This window comes from Pyrgilauda ruficollis, unplaced genomic scaffold, assembly GCF_017590135.1.
Source record: "Pyrgilauda ruficollis isolate IOZ18807 unplaced genomic scaffold, ASM1759013v1 scaffold69, whole genome shotgun sequence".
Classification (NCBI taxonomy): domain Eukaryota; kingdom Metazoa; phylum Chordata; class Aves; order Passeriformes; family Passeridae; genus Pyrgilauda; species Pyrgilauda ruficollis.
Window position 1 is genome coordinate 143,593 of NW_024528710.1, and position 16,152 is coordinate 159,744.

General features: G+C 57.3%; 2 protein-coding genes across 3 annotated transcripts in view; one reads left to right on the top strand and one right to left on the bottom strand.

Moving 5' to 3' along the window:
- The first annotated feature begins 70 nt into the window (after positions 1 to 70).
- Positions 71 to 3,464, top strand: NSUN5 (NOP2/Sun RNA methyltransferase 5). 2 transcript variants are annotated; one of them, XM_041484887.1, is made up of 10 exons: positions 71 to 253; positions 364 to 486; positions 642 to 816; positions 897 to 1,005; positions 1,269 to 1,407; positions 1,768 to 1,883; positions 2,190 to 2,368; positions 2,449 to 2,656; positions 2,729 to 2,881; positions 3,009 to 3,464. In XM_041484887.1, exons 1-10 carry the CDS (start codon positions 161 to 163, stop codon positions 3,112 to 3,114), a joined length of 1,401 nt encoding a protein of 466 aa, XP_041340821.1. In that variant the 5' UTR covers positions 71 to 160; the 3' UTR covers positions 3,115 to 3,464. The 2 variants fall into 2 exon arrangements, with proteins under 2 accessions (XP_041340821.1, XP_041340822.1); XM_041484888.1 differs by having other exon boundaries at positions 73 to 253; positions 2,452 to 2,656.
- Positions 3,465 to 3,663: 199 nt separating this feature from the next.
- POM121 (POM121 transmembrane nucleoporin) overlaps positions 3,664 to 16,152 on the bottom strand; it is a 12,699-nt gene continuing 210 nt past the window's right edge. Inside the window, 13 exon segments of the mRNA XM_041484886.1 lie at positions 3,664 to 6,032; positions 6,243 to 6,371; positions 7,218 to 8,948; positions 9,273 to 9,443; positions 9,664 to 9,766; positions 10,159 to 10,283; positions 10,951 to 11,021; positions 11,748 to 11,839; positions 12,747 to 12,918; positions 13,197 to 13,277; positions 15,401 to 15,565; positions 15,831 to 16,021; positions 16,023 to 16,152. The exon segment at positions 16,023 to 16,152 is cut by the window's right edge and continues 210 nt beyond it. Coding sequence (XP_041340820.1) covers positions 5,938 to 6,032; positions 6,243 to 6,371; positions 7,218 to 8,948; positions 9,273 to 9,443; positions 9,664 to 9,766; positions 10,159 to 10,283; positions 10,951 to 11,021; positions 11,748 to 11,839; positions 12,747 to 12,918; positions 13,197 to 13,277; positions 15,401 to 15,565; positions 15,831 to 16,021; positions 16,023 to 16,152 — 3,256 coding nt within the window. The 3' untranslated portion in view covers positions 3,664 to 5,937.

Here is a 16,152-nt window from a genome sequence, read left to right on the forward strand (position 1 = left end):
CTTCCGCCGGCGCTGCCCACGCAGCAGCGCCCGCACGGCGCCCGTTCCGCTCCGCCCGCCCGTTCCCGCTGCCCGCCCTGCCCCGGGGCCGCGCTGGGAGCGGGGCCGCGCTCGCCCCCTGCGGTCCCGGAGGCCCCGGCGGAAGCGGCGCGGGGCGCACATGGCGCTGTACAGCGCGGCGGCCGCGGTGCTGGCGGGGCTGGAGCGCGGCGAGGGCGGCCTCAAGAGCCTCGTGTACAACAGCGGCTTCCCGGTGCGCCCGGAGGGAACGGGGGTGCGGGGCGGCCCGGGGGAGATCGCACCCGGGAGGGCGGGGGGAGCCCCGAGCGGGCCCAGTAGCGCTCACCGCTGACTGCTCCGCAGCACGTCCGGCAACTGTACGCGCTGGTGTCCGAGACCCTCCGCTACGCCTCGGTGCTGGAGAAGCTGCTGGATGGAGCCGCGCTGCTGCAGGCCGAGAAGAAGCTTGCGCCTCAGCTGGCAAAGGTACGGGCATCCGCGGAATCCCTGGGCCGCGGTGTCGTGGGACCATGTCCTGGAGCCGCGGTGTCCCGGATTCGGAGAATCCCTGGGCCGCGGTGGCCTGGAGCCGCGGTGGCCTGGGGCGGCGGGGCCGGGCTCACCTCGTCCCCTCCCCGCAGGTCTTGGTGTATGACCTGCTCTTCGGCAAGGGCCTGAAGTGCGGGGGCCGGTGGAAGGCCCTGGCCCGGCGGCACCGGGCACGGCTGGAGGCCGAGCTGGCCCGCATGAAGGTGCGGCTCAAGGTGAGCCGCAACGAGGACCTGCTGGCCCCGGAGAAGGCAGTAAGCGCCGCAGGTGAGTGGGCTCGGGCTGGGTGGGCACCCTGTGTTGGAAGGAGCAGTGGGGTCTGTGTCTGACCTGTCCGGCCCCTGCAGCCTCCCAGGTCCCACGCTACGTCCGGGTCAACACCCTGAAGACTTGTGTGAATGATGTGATCGACTTCTTCAAGCGCCAGGGATATGCCTATCTGGGCAAGGCAGCCAGGTGAGTATTTCTTTCTGCTATCCCACCTTTCCCAGAATGTCAGCAAGTGGGATGAGGTCTGGTGGGTTGAAGGGTTGCTGAGCTTGGTGCTCACAGTGGTTGGGTTGGGGTCTCTTGTCACTCCCCACTCTTAGATGCTGCCTGTCTGGGTGCTGCCTGGAGCTGGAGAGGAGCTGTGGGATGGAGGGATTTCTCAGCCTGGGCTCTGCTGTGAGCACTGGGATTAGGACTTTGTATTCATGCTCCCTGTGTCTCGTGGACAGTGTGGAGGAGCTGAAGGCCCTTTCCGGAAAAAAATTCTTCTTGGATCTGCATCTTCCGGAGCTGTTGGTTTTCCCTTCGCAGACAGACCTCCATGACAACCTGCTGTATACTTCAGGACACGTAATTCTGCAGGACAAGGTGAGAGAACTGGGGAGCAGAAAGTTGCAAGGATAGGAAAACTACTGACGGGGATGAAGGGTGAACTCCTTCCACAATGGCTCAGCTTGCTGTAGCATTTAAATTGAAGCAGAAACTGTGGGACTCCCCTGGGGCTTTGCTTCTGTCATTTTATACCCCAGGATGATATCCTGGGGTATAAAATCCCTGTGGGAGTTGGGAGGAGCAGGGGGCTGTGGGAAGGGCAAGGCTTTTGGTGGAGCATGGTGGTGGCCTTGGCCCTGTGTCATGGTGGTCCTTGTGACCCCACAGTATCAGCCATGCCTGAGGAGGGGCCAGGTGTTTCTGCCCACACCTCTGACGGTCTTTGCCCTCTTGCAGGCCAGCTGCCTCCCTGCCTTCCTCCTTGGCCCTGTTGCTGGCTCCCATGTCATCGATGCCTGCGCTGCCCCTGGAAACAAGACAAGCCACCTGGCTGCCATCCTGAAGAACAAGGGGTGAGGGCAGGGTTGTGTGCAGGGGTGGAGGGAAGGGGGGAGGTGGCCCTGGTCTCCCTGAGCCCACAAGAACGTGGCAGGAGGAACTACAGCCTGTCACCAACTCAGGTGAGCTGGTCACTTCTGGGCCACTGGAAGGACCTGAGGGGACATGAAGTCACGTGGGGGTTCACTCCCAGCCCCCGGCCTGTTCCATAACCCTGCCAGAGGGGAGGCAGCTCTCAAGGTCTGCCTGCCCAGTATTTGAGTGTTCCTGGAGGCCAGGTGGTCTGTTGATGGCTCTTGGGCACATGGCTCTGCCTTCAGACAGATCTTTGCCTTTGATGTGGACCCCAAGCGCGTGGCCACCATGAACACACTGCTGACACGGGCAGGGGTCACTGGCTGCCAGCTGGTCCAGCAGGACTTCCTGACCGTGGACCCCAGAGACCCCAAATACAGCAGGGTGACCCACATCCTTCTCGACCCATCCTGCAGTGGCTCAGGTAACGTTTGGGTAACATCCAGCTGCTCACCTGGAACTGTGCCATGGGTGTGCATACCCTGGGTGACAGCTTCTGTCCAGCAGGAATGGTGACCCGGGGGCCGGGGGAGGAGGCAGCCCCGAGTGCTGAACGCTTGCAGGCACTGGCTGGCTTCCAGCGCCGCATCCTCAACCATGCCCTGAGCTTTCCAGCTCTCCGGCGCCTGGTCTACTCCACCTGCTCCCTACACCAGGAAGAGAACGAGGATGTGGTGCAGGCTGTGCTGCAGGAGTGGGGCTCAGCCTTCAGGTGGGTCTGGTTCAGAGAACCTGGGGGGCTGTAGGGCAGGGTTTGGTGCTGACCCCCTTTTCCATGCCACAGTCTGATGACTGCCTTCCCATCCTGGCCCTGCCGAGGACTCGCGACCTTCTCTGGAGCAGAGAGCTGCCTCCGTGCTTCCCCTGCAGAGACCCTCACCCATGGCTTCTTTGTGGCTGTGCTGGAGCGGTGCAGGGAAGGGGCTGATGCCCCCAGGTGAGAGGGGGCTGTGGGGGACTCCAGCTGCTTCTGGGGGGCACCGTAGCCAAGGTCAGTGCTCTGGGCACTCCGAGGAGGGTGTGAGGGGGTGTTTGTGGCTCAGGCTGTTTGCTCTTGTTCACAGCTCCCTGCCTGCAGCAGCCAAGGAGAACCCACAGCCGGGAGAGGGAACAAAGCCAGAAGCAGCTCCCAGGAAGAGGAAAAAGAAAAAGCAGCGGGTGAAAGAGTGAAACAACATTTTCTGGACAAATCCCTGCACAGCTGGGGCTGTGGGGAACACACACTGGCCTGAATACAAGTCAAGCTACGTGCTAACTGCAGTCATAGCGAGAATTCTGTTACACCAGGGACTGAGTGCCAACACTGGGACCAGCCTGGTGCCAGGAAGGGGCAACTACTCACTCAGGGCTGCCCCTTGCAGCCAACCCCCACCCCAGGTTTGCCCCCAAGACAATCCCCACTCTGCACCCTGCAGGGCTGGGATTCTCCAGCTGGATTAAGGGTGGTTTATCATGTTCCCTCCTGAAAAAAAATTCACTGTAGGGATAAAGCAGATTAAAAGTTTCTCTCTCTCTCTCCACCGTTTTTTCCAGTGTGTTTATGTAGTCCTGCCCTGGAACTGCCACTGCTCATAGTAGAGGCATAGTGGGGAGAAAAAGGTAAAATAATAATCCTGTCCCTCTCTTTGAACTGGGGGAACAAGGACACCTGAGCCAGAGGGCGCTGCACCTCCCTGCCCTGGGAATCCCAGCCCCAGGAAACAAGTGGCCACAGCCAAGTGAACACAGTCATTTTATTTTAAACCAGAGACGTAAGAAGCAAGGAAACAAAAATTGCACATTCACACTAAAATCCTCATCAGCCACACCAGGAATGATCCAAGTCTTCAGTCAGTTAAAACCCAGCCTCCCCCCAAGCACAAAGGGCTCTCCCAGCAGGGCCTGTGAGGCAGGGAAGGGACAGCCTGGCTCCTCACGGGTGTGTGGGACTACATGGGGCAGCTACTTGGGGGCAGGACCCAGAGCCCGGCTGCCCTCAACCTTGTCCCAGCTCATCCCCCTCTTCTCAGAGCTGGCCTGGCCAAACCCTGATACCTCAAGGACAGGGAGCAGGTGCTCTCCTGGCCCAGGATCCTAACTGGGGCAGAGGAAAGGACACCCAGGGTCAGTCTTGGCAGGTACTAGCTCTGGCTGCTCTTGGCCCACTGCACCCTCAGCCATGCTGGTGGGTGATAGCCAGAACATTCCCACCAGCACCTGGAGGTCCTCTATGTCCCCTTACTACAGGGCTGTGTCCCCTCTGTGCCACACAGAGCCCATCACGTGCCCTTTCTGCTGGGAGAAATGTCTTGACCCTGGCACTCGGCACCGTAATGTGAGAGCTCCTGCTCCTCACCCTCAGAGAAATAATTAAAAACTTTAAAAAACAAACAAAAAAAGGTTTAGTCACATCCACATACATCACATTTTAAAGGAAGGGGATGATGAACAGCAGGGGGAGCATGGCAGAGCCTGCAGGATGCAGCTGCCTTTCCCAGCACAGTGCATTCCTGCAGCCATAGCCAGGTTGGGAATGGCTAAACACTAAGGGCTAGGGGTAGGCAACTTCACTGAACCAAGCTTGAAGGAATTTGAAGGCAATTTAGCTTAAATATAAAAATAAATTTTTATTTTGTTAAAAAATGTTTAAATATTTGTGATTTTTTTTTTGGTTTTTTTTTTCTTGGGTTTTTTTTTTTTTTTTTTAAATTTAGATCCCAGCAAACACACACACTCACACGGCTCGGAGAGTAAAAACCTGGCAGCAAAGCACTCCTGGAAATGGAGTGCCCATCCCTCACCAGGGACAGGGCAGGGGGTGGCTCTCTGGTGACCCCCAGCTCTGGCAGTCTCTTCCCACAGAAGCTCCAAGGCAGGGAAGGGTGGAAATCCCACTCCTGACTGGATGGGGACAGGGGAGGCAGCACCACAGTTCCTAGGAGCTAGTAAAACCCACTAGGATGGAAATGAGCTGAAAAATGAAAAACAGCTTGGATTTGGGATGGAGGGGAGAATGCATCTGCTCTGGACTTCTGGGAGCAATTCCAGAGCCCTCTGAAGTGCAGAAGAGGGGAAGGAGAGAGGGGAAGGGAGTGGAGACTGCCACGGTTGGAATCCCCTGTCCTAGCTGCCTTTTAGTCACAGCATGGAAGGGACAACTCCCCAGCAAGAGCAGCCACGCAGTGATGCTACTGTCAACACCCAATTAGCCGGGGCACGTCTTCCCCCAAGGACTGGTGCCCCGAAAAAGAAACTCCAAACAGCAAATCCGGCATAACCAACATGCCGCCACACACACGGTTTAGCTCTTCCTCCAAACTCGATTCAGTGAGAACAGGAACAGGAGCACATATAAAGCAGAACTGGGGAGCAGGGTGGGTGGCAGCCCACAGCCCCACAGAGCAGCGGAGATGGGAGAGGGGTGGGGGGACCCCCATCCTCACCCCGTGCCTCCAGCCCAGGTCCCAGGCCATGACATGTCCTCAGCTGGAGGTAGCAGGACATTAGGTCCCAGGGGTGTCACCCAGCCGCACCAATGCCAGTCACCTGTGGCACCAAAACAGAGCCAGGTTGGAACCCACCCTGGCGGCAGGCATGGGACCATGTTCACCAGGTCATGGGATGAACAATGGGAAAGATTTCGGGACTTGGTGAAGATGTTGTCTGACAGCAACTCAGAACCACAGCATGTCGCCAGCCAAGCTCTGAGCAGGACACGGCCTTGGGGCTGGCTGAGGGCTGGGGAGGGGCATGGAAACAGCTAGAAGAAGCAAATGGGGAGAAATGTACACATTATTAAACAAGGCAAAATAAATTGAGGGAAAGAACATTGTGGATATGTACACAGATTTATCCAGTCTTGGCTCTGGAACTGTTCAAGTAACAAGCGTTTGACTTATCCTGTCCCAGCATGGTATCCAGTGAGTGTCAGGGATGGGGCCTGGTCCCACCACAGGGACAGCTCCAGTCCAGAGCCCCCCACACGTGAGCCAGTGGAGCCCAGCAGCACTAGGGTTACTTTTTGCGGGTGTGCTGCCTCCGTGCCTGCAGCCGTTGGCGAGTGCCCATCTTGGATCCTGCCCCGATGGAGAAGGCGGGAGTGGATGAACCTGGAAGCAGAAAGGTTGCTCAGGTTGCTAGCTTTGGGATCAGTGCGATCCTCACCCTGGGAGGAACAGAAGGCTTGGCACCCTCGAGAGTCCAGCATGTACTCCCTGAGCCATCTCCCAGAGAACACCTGGCCCTACCACTGTCTCCAGCCTAAGGGGACACCATGACCCATGAGATCCCCAAGGCTGGAGCACTAACTCCCTCCTTACCAAAGGAAGTGCCGACTCCTCCAAAGCTTGAGGCATGAGTGCTGGGTGTCCTGAAGGAAAGGGTGCCGCTTCCGCTGCCCACGGCTCCAGGGACAGGTGTGCCCTGCCCAAAGGTGGGCACTGGAGCTCCTGGAAAGCAACAGGTCACTGTGAGCCAGGGTTGGCAAAGGAGAAAAAGCCTTTGGGAGCCGGTGGCACCCAGAGGAGGCACAGGATGCTCTCTGGGGGCTGAAGCACCACAATCCATCCCCCAGAACCAACCTCTGCTCCTGAAAAGCCCTTTTAATGCAAAAGTTACACTCTCCAGATAATCCCTGGGCTCTCTGAACAGCAGGGCCGCACAGAAGGAAGAAGGATTTGTCAGGGAGGAACAAAGACCTTGGCCTTGCTAGATCAAGGAGTTGCTCATTGTATGGGTTTCAGTTCCATGGGAGCTGGGAATATGCAGCAAGTATCTGAAGTGTTAGGGAAACCCTGAGAGCAAGCTTGAAGTGATGGCAGTCGCTGGTTGGCAGCATTCCAGCTCACTAAAGTGTTACAGGTGGTTCTTAAGGACTCAAGACGACCTCGGCTCCTGCAGGACACTTGGATGGGCGAAGCTGATGCCTTCAGAGGGGCGAATGAGCAGAGTTTAGGGATTCCCCTCCCCAGACAGGAAGGATCCTTACAGGGAGTGATGGGAATGCCTTCCCTTTGTATGGCAAGACTCTGCATAGCAGGACACTGGCCTCACCAGAGCTGGGGACCCTGGGAGCCTTGGCAAGGTCCATCAGGAATACTACTGCCCAACTCTAGACCCTCAATATGGCCTGTCTGCCCCCATCCCATCCTGGAAATGTTCAAGGCCATGTTAGACAGGGCCCTGAGCAACCTGGTCTAGTGGAAGGTGTCTCTGCCCATGGCAGAGGGGTGGATTAACATTATCTTTAAGGTCCCTTCCAACATGACCCATTCCATGACTCCATAATGACTCACCTCCAAATGCAGGCTTGCTGTTGGGAGTGCTGGTCATGGTGAAGGCGAAGGGCGTGCTCTGGCCCTGTGCTCCCAGTGCACTCTGTGGCAGAGATGAGCCGAAGGGTGTTGCTGCCGGGGCTGCCCCGCTCTGCCCAGCCCCGAAGCTGAAGGCCACAGCTGGGGACCCACTGCTGAGGCCTGGCGTACCCATCCCAAAGGCGCTGGCGGAGGGGCCCGGCTGGGTGCTGGCCCCAAAAGTGAATGGAGATGGGGTGGTGCCAAAAACAGTGGCACCAGTGCTGCTGCTTGTGGTCTGGGTGGTAGCACCAAAGCTGGATGTGGTGGATGTGGCTGTTCCAAAAGAGAACACTGAGGTGGTGGTCCCAAATGCTGCCTGGGTGCTGCTGGTGCCAAAGGAGCCCTGGGCACTGGTTGTGCCAAAGGCTGGCTGGGCACCACTGCCAAATGCTGGCTGAGCCACTGACTGTGCCGGGGGGGCTCCGAAACTGAACGGGGGGGTGAAGCTGATGGGGCCAACAGCAGGCTTGCTGGTGGGCAACTGGCTCTCAGCAGCCCCAGTGCTGAAGGTGAGCTGGCCCCCAGTGCCAGGGTATGGTGGCGGTGGCTTTACACTGGCTGAAAAGCTGCCAAAAGCTGAAACGGAGGAGCCAAATGTCAGCGGTGCTTGAGCTGTGGTGGCTGGGGCAGAGGTGGTCAGTGTAGTGCTCCCAAATATGCTAAAGCCCATGGTGGTGGCAGCAACCGTTGAGTATGAAGGTACCTGGCCAAAGGCAGGGCCTCCTGGGACACTGGTGGTGGCAGTGACTACAGCTGGAGGTGGCTTCCCAAACTGGAACACAGGCCCTGAGGGGGCAAAGCTGGTTTCTGTGCTGGGAGCAGAGCTGGAGAGGCCCCCAAACAGGAAGGGCTGTGTTGTGCTGGTGGAGGTGGCAGCAGTGACAGTCACACTGGCAGCAGGGCCAGTGGAAGCAGGCGGGTTTGGTCCAAAGCTGAAGACAGGTTTAATGGCGGCATCCGTTGAGGAACTCTGGGTAATGGCAGTTGTAGCCGCAGTGGTGAAGATGACGTTGGGAAGACCCGAGATTCCTGCCACAGTAGCTGTGGAGGCAGTTGTCGGCTCTGAGGCTGACTGTGCTGCGGGTTTGAAGGCGAAAGGAGAGACTTTCGCTGGAGATGAAGCTGCAGTGATGCTGCCAAAGATGGGCTTGAATATGGAGGATGTGGAGGACACTGAGGCAGGGCCTGAGCTTACAGGCATGGTGGCTGTGGTGGAAGTGACAGCCGTGCAGACTGCTGTGTTCTCACTCTTCAGCACAGCACCAAAGATGGGTTTGAAGATGGGGGTTGTGGTGGACACGGGTGGGGTGGGCACAGCAGTGGAAGCAGTGGGTGTAGCAGTGGCCGTGGTGGGCATAGCAGTGGCCAAAGTCACTGCTGGCTGGCTGGCTGGCGGGGTGTTCAGCATCCCGAATAGGATGCTTGGCTTTGGGAAGGAGGGAGGCTTGCTGGGGGTTTGGCCCAGCTCAGTGAGCACAGGAGGGGCCAGGCTGCTGGGGGGTTGCACCACCAGGGCACGGGGAGCACTGGGGGAAGGTGTGCTCAGTACAGGCACAGGCTTGGTGTCAGCAGAAATGGCAGGCAGAGAGCTTGACTCCAATGACACAGAAGAAGCAGGTGGCTGTGCAGCTGACGTAGGTGGTTGGGATGCTGCCACAGTTCCAGTGGAGTCTGGAAAGGGGAAAGAGCTTATTTACGGACAAGGGGACACCTTCAGAAGCCCATCCTTCTGCTAGGTATTGACCCATGGCTGCAAAGGCTCCTGGAGCTCCCATCACACCTAGCCCTCCACAGTTACCACAGCCTCCAGCAGGACCAGGGGCTCAGCATCCCCAAAGGTGACCCCTCAAGCCCTGAACGCTATCTCTGCTGCCAGCAGAGCATTTGCACAGAAGGTTTTGCCAGCTGCCTCATGCAGGGACAACGAGGAGTTCCTGCTGCACCTGCCTGACTCTGCTGGCATTCCACTGTGCCAACTCTCCTCCTCCTCCTCACCTGGTGTTGTGGATACAGCCTGGCTGCTCTGCATCTTCTTCAGACTGTCCAGAAGTGAGGAGCTGGCCAGGGCAGGAGCTGTGGAGGCAGGCATAGGCCCGGGGGAGGTCACATCAAACACCGGTGGCTTGGACACAGGCATCATCTCTGCAGTGGTGCTGGGGACTGCATCTACAGTGAAACAGCAAGCTATAAGGACCCACAACTGGCTGTGAGGAACAAACCCTCAGCAGAGCTTCCCAGCAGGCAGGGGAACTGCACCTACACCCTACAGCCCTGGGCAACCTCACCCAGCACCACAAAGCATGAGATCTCTTCAGCTGGAAGGCATCAAAAGCACCCCCAGACCCAAGCTTGTTCCTACCCCTCTACATTTCCAGCCCATCCTTACCAGCCTTGTCTTCCAAGACACTGTTGAACCACTGCAGCACTGCCGCCTTCTCTGCATCCAGGTCCTCTGAGGTGATGGAGTAGCCCAGCTGAGGTGGTGGGGGCTGCCAAGAGAGAGCAGCAGCAGCTTAGCTCCTTCCCAGGGAAGCGGGCAGAGCCTCTCTGAAGGTGTGCTGGCGACTGTCTGTGGTGAGCCCTGTGAAGCAGGTGGTCCTGCCGCAGCTACTCAGGTCCCCAACACTGGTGGGCCCCCGGCGTGGCACTGAGGGCACGGCAGGCCTTCCCCAGGCCATTACCTGGTCCGGCAGCAGGTAGCACAACCAGGCACAGCCCACCAGACACTTGGGCTGGGGAGAGCGTCACTTCCCACTCGACCAAGGACGGGGCCTCCTTCCTGAGGGCAGGCAGGTCAGTGTGCCCCCAGCCCTGCAGAAATTGCAGTGAGCACATTCTATTGCCAGAGCAGGACCAAAAGGGCTGTGAGACAGCGACATACCAGCACCAGCTGGTCCCCACGGAAAGACGACAGCAACGGAATCTTCCGCTTGCGCTTCCCGCTGCTCCCCGAAGCAGATGGTGGGCTCAGGGAATTCTGCTTCTTCCACACTGGTGACTCCACAACTATAGAAGGAGACAAGTTAGGCCGAGCTCTGGGCAGAGAAGTGTTTGATTGTAGTGACGGGTCTGTCTCTTCTGACCCCACTATGGGTGCACGGTTTGAAGCTGAGAACAAGGCTGTGATACCCTGAAGAGCAGCTTCACATCCAGGAGGTCCGTGACATGAGGCTGGTGGGGCTCTGTGGGGCGATGGCCCTTTCCTAGCTCCATGGATTGTGCCAACATGCTGCCTTACCCAAACCACGTGCCACAGCTGGCACTGTATCATGAGGCCCACCTGCCATGGGTACAGAGGATTTCCTCTTCCTCTCTGTTTTAGCTGAGGAAGCATTGGAATAGGCTCAGACTGGGATTTGGTCAGAATGCTACTGCAGGTTGCGGACCAAGGCTGACACCCGACCTATGCTGGGTTGAGAGCTGGAGCTCCCCACTGCAAGCCAGCTCCCAGGCATCTGCTAGCACCCCAAACTGTCAGCACCCCCTTATCACTTGGAAATCCCACTAGAGCAACCACTGAGGCCAGCAGAAGTGCCACTGCCTTAGGCAGCACATGGCACGTTTCCAGGTGACCCCTCAAGCCAATCCCACTGCAGACCTCAGCTGCCTCCTGTCCTGCTCTCTTGCTTGCACTCGTGACCGGGGTGCAGTGTCGGGGCACACCTACACTTACCTTTCTCAGTCTGCAGCTCCTTGTCTGATTTCACTGGGGTGGAAGCGTTGGAACGCTGTGACTCCTCTTCCCTGTGTAAGCAGGAGGGACAGTTATGGTCAACCCTGGGCCCAGCCCTGTCTGCAGGGAGCTGGATGAGACTGAACAGGCTCAAGACGTGCAGGAGTATCCCTGGTGTTTATTTGCCTCCTGCAAACAGAACTCAAGACAAAAGCTTTGCCTAGCTCCAGGCAGAGGAATTGCTTCCTCCTCCAGACTCAGCTTGGCTAAGCCTGTGCACCCTCCACAAGATGAGTCAGCCTCAGGAGGGTAGCTGGGGGTCCCAGATGGCAGTCACTGCCCCTTGCAGGTTGGGCCCATCTAGGTGGCTGTGTCAGTTTTAATTCTGACATAAGCTCAGGCTCCTCTGATTTGGGAAAGAGGAGAACACAGGTTGTGCTCCAAGGCAGGTACTAAAATACAGATCCTGGGATTTGACTTTGACATGGCAAAAATCAGGGCCTGTCTCTTCCTAATGATCCAGCAATCCAGGCCAATGCCACCAGGCCCCATAACTACTGTGGCAACCTGTGCCCTTAAATCTCTGACCTGGCTTGGGAGTGGGCCTGGGGCGACACAGCTTAGACACGCCAGAGCATGACAAGGTGACAGGGAGGCCAACTGACACAAGTGGGTCTCTGCATCATTATGTGTAGGAGAGGAGCCTAGACTGCCCCAGCTCCAGTGTAAAGTGGGACTTGCATGCTAAGATGGCTGGGAAAGATTGCTCTCTTGCTGGTTGGCCACCAGCTGATTACCTGGCTTTCTTGAGAGGCCACTCTGGTGTCTGAGGGCGGGAGGATGCTGGGCTGGACAGAGGGGACACGCTTACACCTCTTCTCTTCCACAGCTGGAATGCAGAGAGATACCAGAAGTAACTTGCATGGGTCTGGCAGAGAGCACAGGCCCCCTGCTCATCCACAATAAGCCCCGTTGCCCAGGGCCATGGTTGTTGAACCCAATGAGCTCAGAGCTTCTCCTGCTTCACCACCACTTAACCTCCCCTCCACATTTTAGGGAGCACAAAATCTGGCCACCCTAAGCTGAAGCCAGATAAGAAACAAGCAGCCTCCAGGGCCCTGGAGTGTACTCCAGCCCTGGCTGAGCCCAGGGAGGGAGTACACTGCTGGGCCCTTGCCTTTGTGTGACACAGGTAGAGGACACCCAACTGCTTTGGACACCCTCGTGGGGCTGCTCTGGCAGGAGGCAGCACCTCCTTGTCAGAAGCTCAAAGTAGATGGATCCCAATGCAAGCGCGAGACTCTCTGCAGCCCCAGCAAACTCCTCTCTCCCACCACCTTCAGCAAACCTTTCCCCACACAGACAAAGCTCCAGTAGCCAGGCTATGTGTCCCTGGCACATCTGCAAGCCCAGCCAGGCCACAAGTAGTGCTCCAACACTGTCAGCAGGTGGGACCTGGGTCAGAGTGGGAACACATGGCTCCCACACTGCTGACTCCTGCTGAAAAGATGTCAGCACAGCAAAACCATTTTTTTTCCTTCACCCAGATCTGTCCAGTCTAGCAGACTGACCAAGAAGCAGGAGAGAGGAGAAAACAGTCTTGTTCTTGGTTTGGTGTAAAATTAGCAGTACAGCTCAGCCTGGGACTCCTCCAAAAACCAAGTAATTGCTGCTTGGCCCATGGCCCACAGCTCACCTGTTCTCCAGGGTGGTGAGACTGCCTGGCTGAGTCACACTGGGTCCAGACACCCTGCCACACAGTGTCTCCTCTGCATGTCAAGATACAGTGTCCCTACCTGTGTGAGGCCCCGGCTAGAGCTGTAGGAGCTGGCAATGGCATTGCGGATGGAGCTGGGGATCCCACTGGCGTAGGTGTTGTTGAGGGAGCTCATGGAGGAGGTGCGAGACCTCTTGTTGGAGCAGTCATCTGGGCAGTGTGAGACGAGGCCCCTCTTCAGAGAGCCTGGCCTGGAGGGGGATGAAGGTTTGATGAGCTCCTCACCGCTCCTGCCCATCAGTCCTTTTCATGCAGGGCAGGTGGAGGAAGGAAATCTTGCTTAGAAACAACTCTCAGCAGCAGCACAGCCTTGCTGTCACAGGGTGACAGACTGAAGGCACAACCACAGTCTCTCTTGCTCTGCCCTGAAGCCAGGCTCTGCAAGCAAAACCCAAGCCCCCTTTTCCAGATCCCACAGACATTTGCTCCCTCCCATCCGAGGAGTTGCTTTTGGCCATTGGGCACTTACTTGGGTATAAGAGAAGCAGGGGCACCATTGGCTATCAGTGGTTCAAATGCTGACTGCCCACTTCCACTGCTGTCGTGGCGCCTGTGGGAAGAGAGTGTGAAAGCCTATGACAGTGTGGAAGCCTCTCCCAGCCTGGGGAAAGACAGGCTGAGCACCCAAAGAGAGTGCTTTTTTCCTGGCACCCAATACTCAGGACAGAGCTTTCCCCCAGCTATACCCTGCTGATTTTCTCCTGCTGTGGGCCTGTCCTCACCAACCCTCACCCCAAACACCAGGAGGTCTTCCAGCTGCCTGCTTGAAACAGTAGTTTAGTGTAAAAAAAATAAAATTGCTTAAATCCATTACTCTAAGCCAAAATACTTCCAGAAATGAGCTGCTCAGTCTTTCTGAACATACCTGAGCTCTGAACTTCCCACCTCTGACCTCTTCCTAATCCATGCTCTGGACAGTTCAAGCCAAAAACTGAATTCCCCTTCCCACTGATTTCATGAGGATCTGAAGTGTCAAAATCACAAGACACCCTGCTGTAAAGTGGAACTGGAGGTGTAGGACAACCCTGCCACTTGGTCACTTGGCCAGGCACTCCCCTCAAGCCCAGGGCAAGCTGACTTCAAGGCACAGGTGGTCCCACACTCTCCAGCTGACACAGCTCCTTTCTGTCCACCAAGTACACAAAATTTTCTACCTACAACCATTCCTCATGCTTGCCAGACATTACTGGCTTCTGTGGCAGAGCTGTGTACTGGCGTATTACAAAAACAGTTTAAAGAAAAATGAGATGATCTTGTCTGTGCACCCATTCTGTCGTCGTCCTGACTGGCACTTGTGGGGCTCAGATCCAATGAGCCAAGCATTCAGAGATGGGAATTCAGTGCTGGAAGACGTGTGCCCTGCTTTACCCTGCTCTGCTCCCTGGGCCATCTCCAGCAGCAGCCCCAGTGCAGGACAATGCCCCAGGCACTGCCCAAGCAGCGTCTCAGCTCCCCATCCCAGCCCAGATGGAAAAGCCTCCATGGACAGCACTAGGAAGGGTGAGGCAACTGTTGGAGCAAGTCCAGAAAAGAGCTACAAATTCGGTAAGGGGACTGGAGCACCTTCCCTATGGAAACAGGCTGAGACATCAGGGGCTGCTCAGCCTAAAGCAGAGAAGGTTGTGGGGAGATGCCAGCAGCCTTTCAGGATCTGAAGGGGCCTACAAAGAAACTGGAGAAGGACTGCATCAAGAAGTGCAGTCATAGAACAAGAGGGAAAGGCTTAAAATTGAAAGCAGGGTAATTTAGGCTGGACATACAGAATAAATTCTTGCCTCTGAGAGTGGTGAGGCCCTGGAACAGGCTGTCCAAAGAAAGTGTGGCTGCCTCAACCCTGGAAGCATTCAAGACCAGGTTGGACAGGGCTTGGAGCAACCTGGTCTAGTGGAGGGTGTCCCTGCCTATTACAGAGGGTGGCACTGGATGACCTTTAAGGTCCCTTCCAAATCATCCTGTGATTCTAGGAAAAGCAGGAGGGTGGGAGAGCAAGGCAGTGCTGTGGCTGGGTGGTTGGAAAGGGTCTGGCAGACCATGGCTCTCAAGATTTGCTCCTTGTCCTATGTTCCTATGTGTCCCTGTTCCTATGGACACTGGCAAAAACACAGCACCCTCCCTCCTTTGAACTCGGGGATGGAAGTTGCTGACCTTGAGTAACAAAAGCAGCAGACAGTGTCTCATTTACTCTTTTGTTTTACCTCCTTCTGCTAGATCAGCTCACAAGGGAAGTGCTTGGAGCTCTCCAAGTGCAATGCTTCTGCCTGCTAATCCCATCTCTCCTGGGAGTCTACGGCTGACAGAAGGACAGAGCCCACAGCAGATACCAACATTTCCTACCATGCTTTTCCAGTCTTCAAACCCCTTTGAGGAGACAAGCCACTACCCACTCAGGCTTCCCAAAACACATCCCAGCCAGGCAGGGTAACACACTGGACCTACACCTAAACCACATTCCTTCAGCTGCAAAGGAGGACTTTTAGATGCAGCACCAAGGGCTGGGTGATGGATAGGGTGTGCTCTGCAGTTCACTTCTCACAGTACTTTTCCAGCCCTGACTCCAGGTCTCATGGGGCCTGGCAAACTCTGGGACACATCCCATTTGTCACCTCTGGAGCAAGAATCCCATCTGTGACCTTCCCAACACACTGGCTGCAACTTGAACTGCTCCCTTTTTACCTTCTTTTGCTCTCCTGATCATTCCCAAAAGTCTGGTGGTCCTTCTCCTCCTCCTCCACAGCCCTTTTCCTGCTCTCCCTGATGGCATTCAGCACAGTCTCCTTCGCACATGGGTCAGGGCTGCTGGTGGCTGGGAAGGCCAGAGGCGAGACCAGCTGTTCTAGACTGTGGAACAGAGCAGAGTGAGGTGTGAGGCAGGCTGGGGTCCCCGGTCTGATCCCCACACAGAACGGAGGACACAGCTCTCCCCTGCAGCCCTTCCCGGAGGTTTGGACAGCACCATTCCCCCAGCCACATGGTAGCGGTCGGGATGGGATGCTGCTCCCGGGCACAGCACAGTCGGCTGAGCGCACCCCACAGTGTGTCCTGCTCCCCACCGCGGTTGATAACCGGGCTCCCCCAGGTGTGTCCCGGTCTCCCTCGTACTCACGCCGGGGAGCGGGGGACGCCGACGGCCGGCGGGGCGATTCTCACGGTGACGGGGCTGCGGAGCGGCCCGGCACGGCGGGCCCAAGGCGTGCTGCGGGGGGAGCCGCCCTCCCAGCGGGCGGCGGGCAAGCACAGCGGCACGGCCGGCCGGGCCTCAGGCAGCGGGTACCGGCGGCGCGGGGCCTGCGGCCGGCAGCGTGGGACCCTGTGCGGACAGAGCGCAGTCAGCGCCTCCGACGCGGTCTGGGGCCTCCCCGCCCGCTCTACCCCCATCTTCCCCTTGCTTACCCCGGCTGGGTGCGACGCGGCGCGGCCCTCGCGGC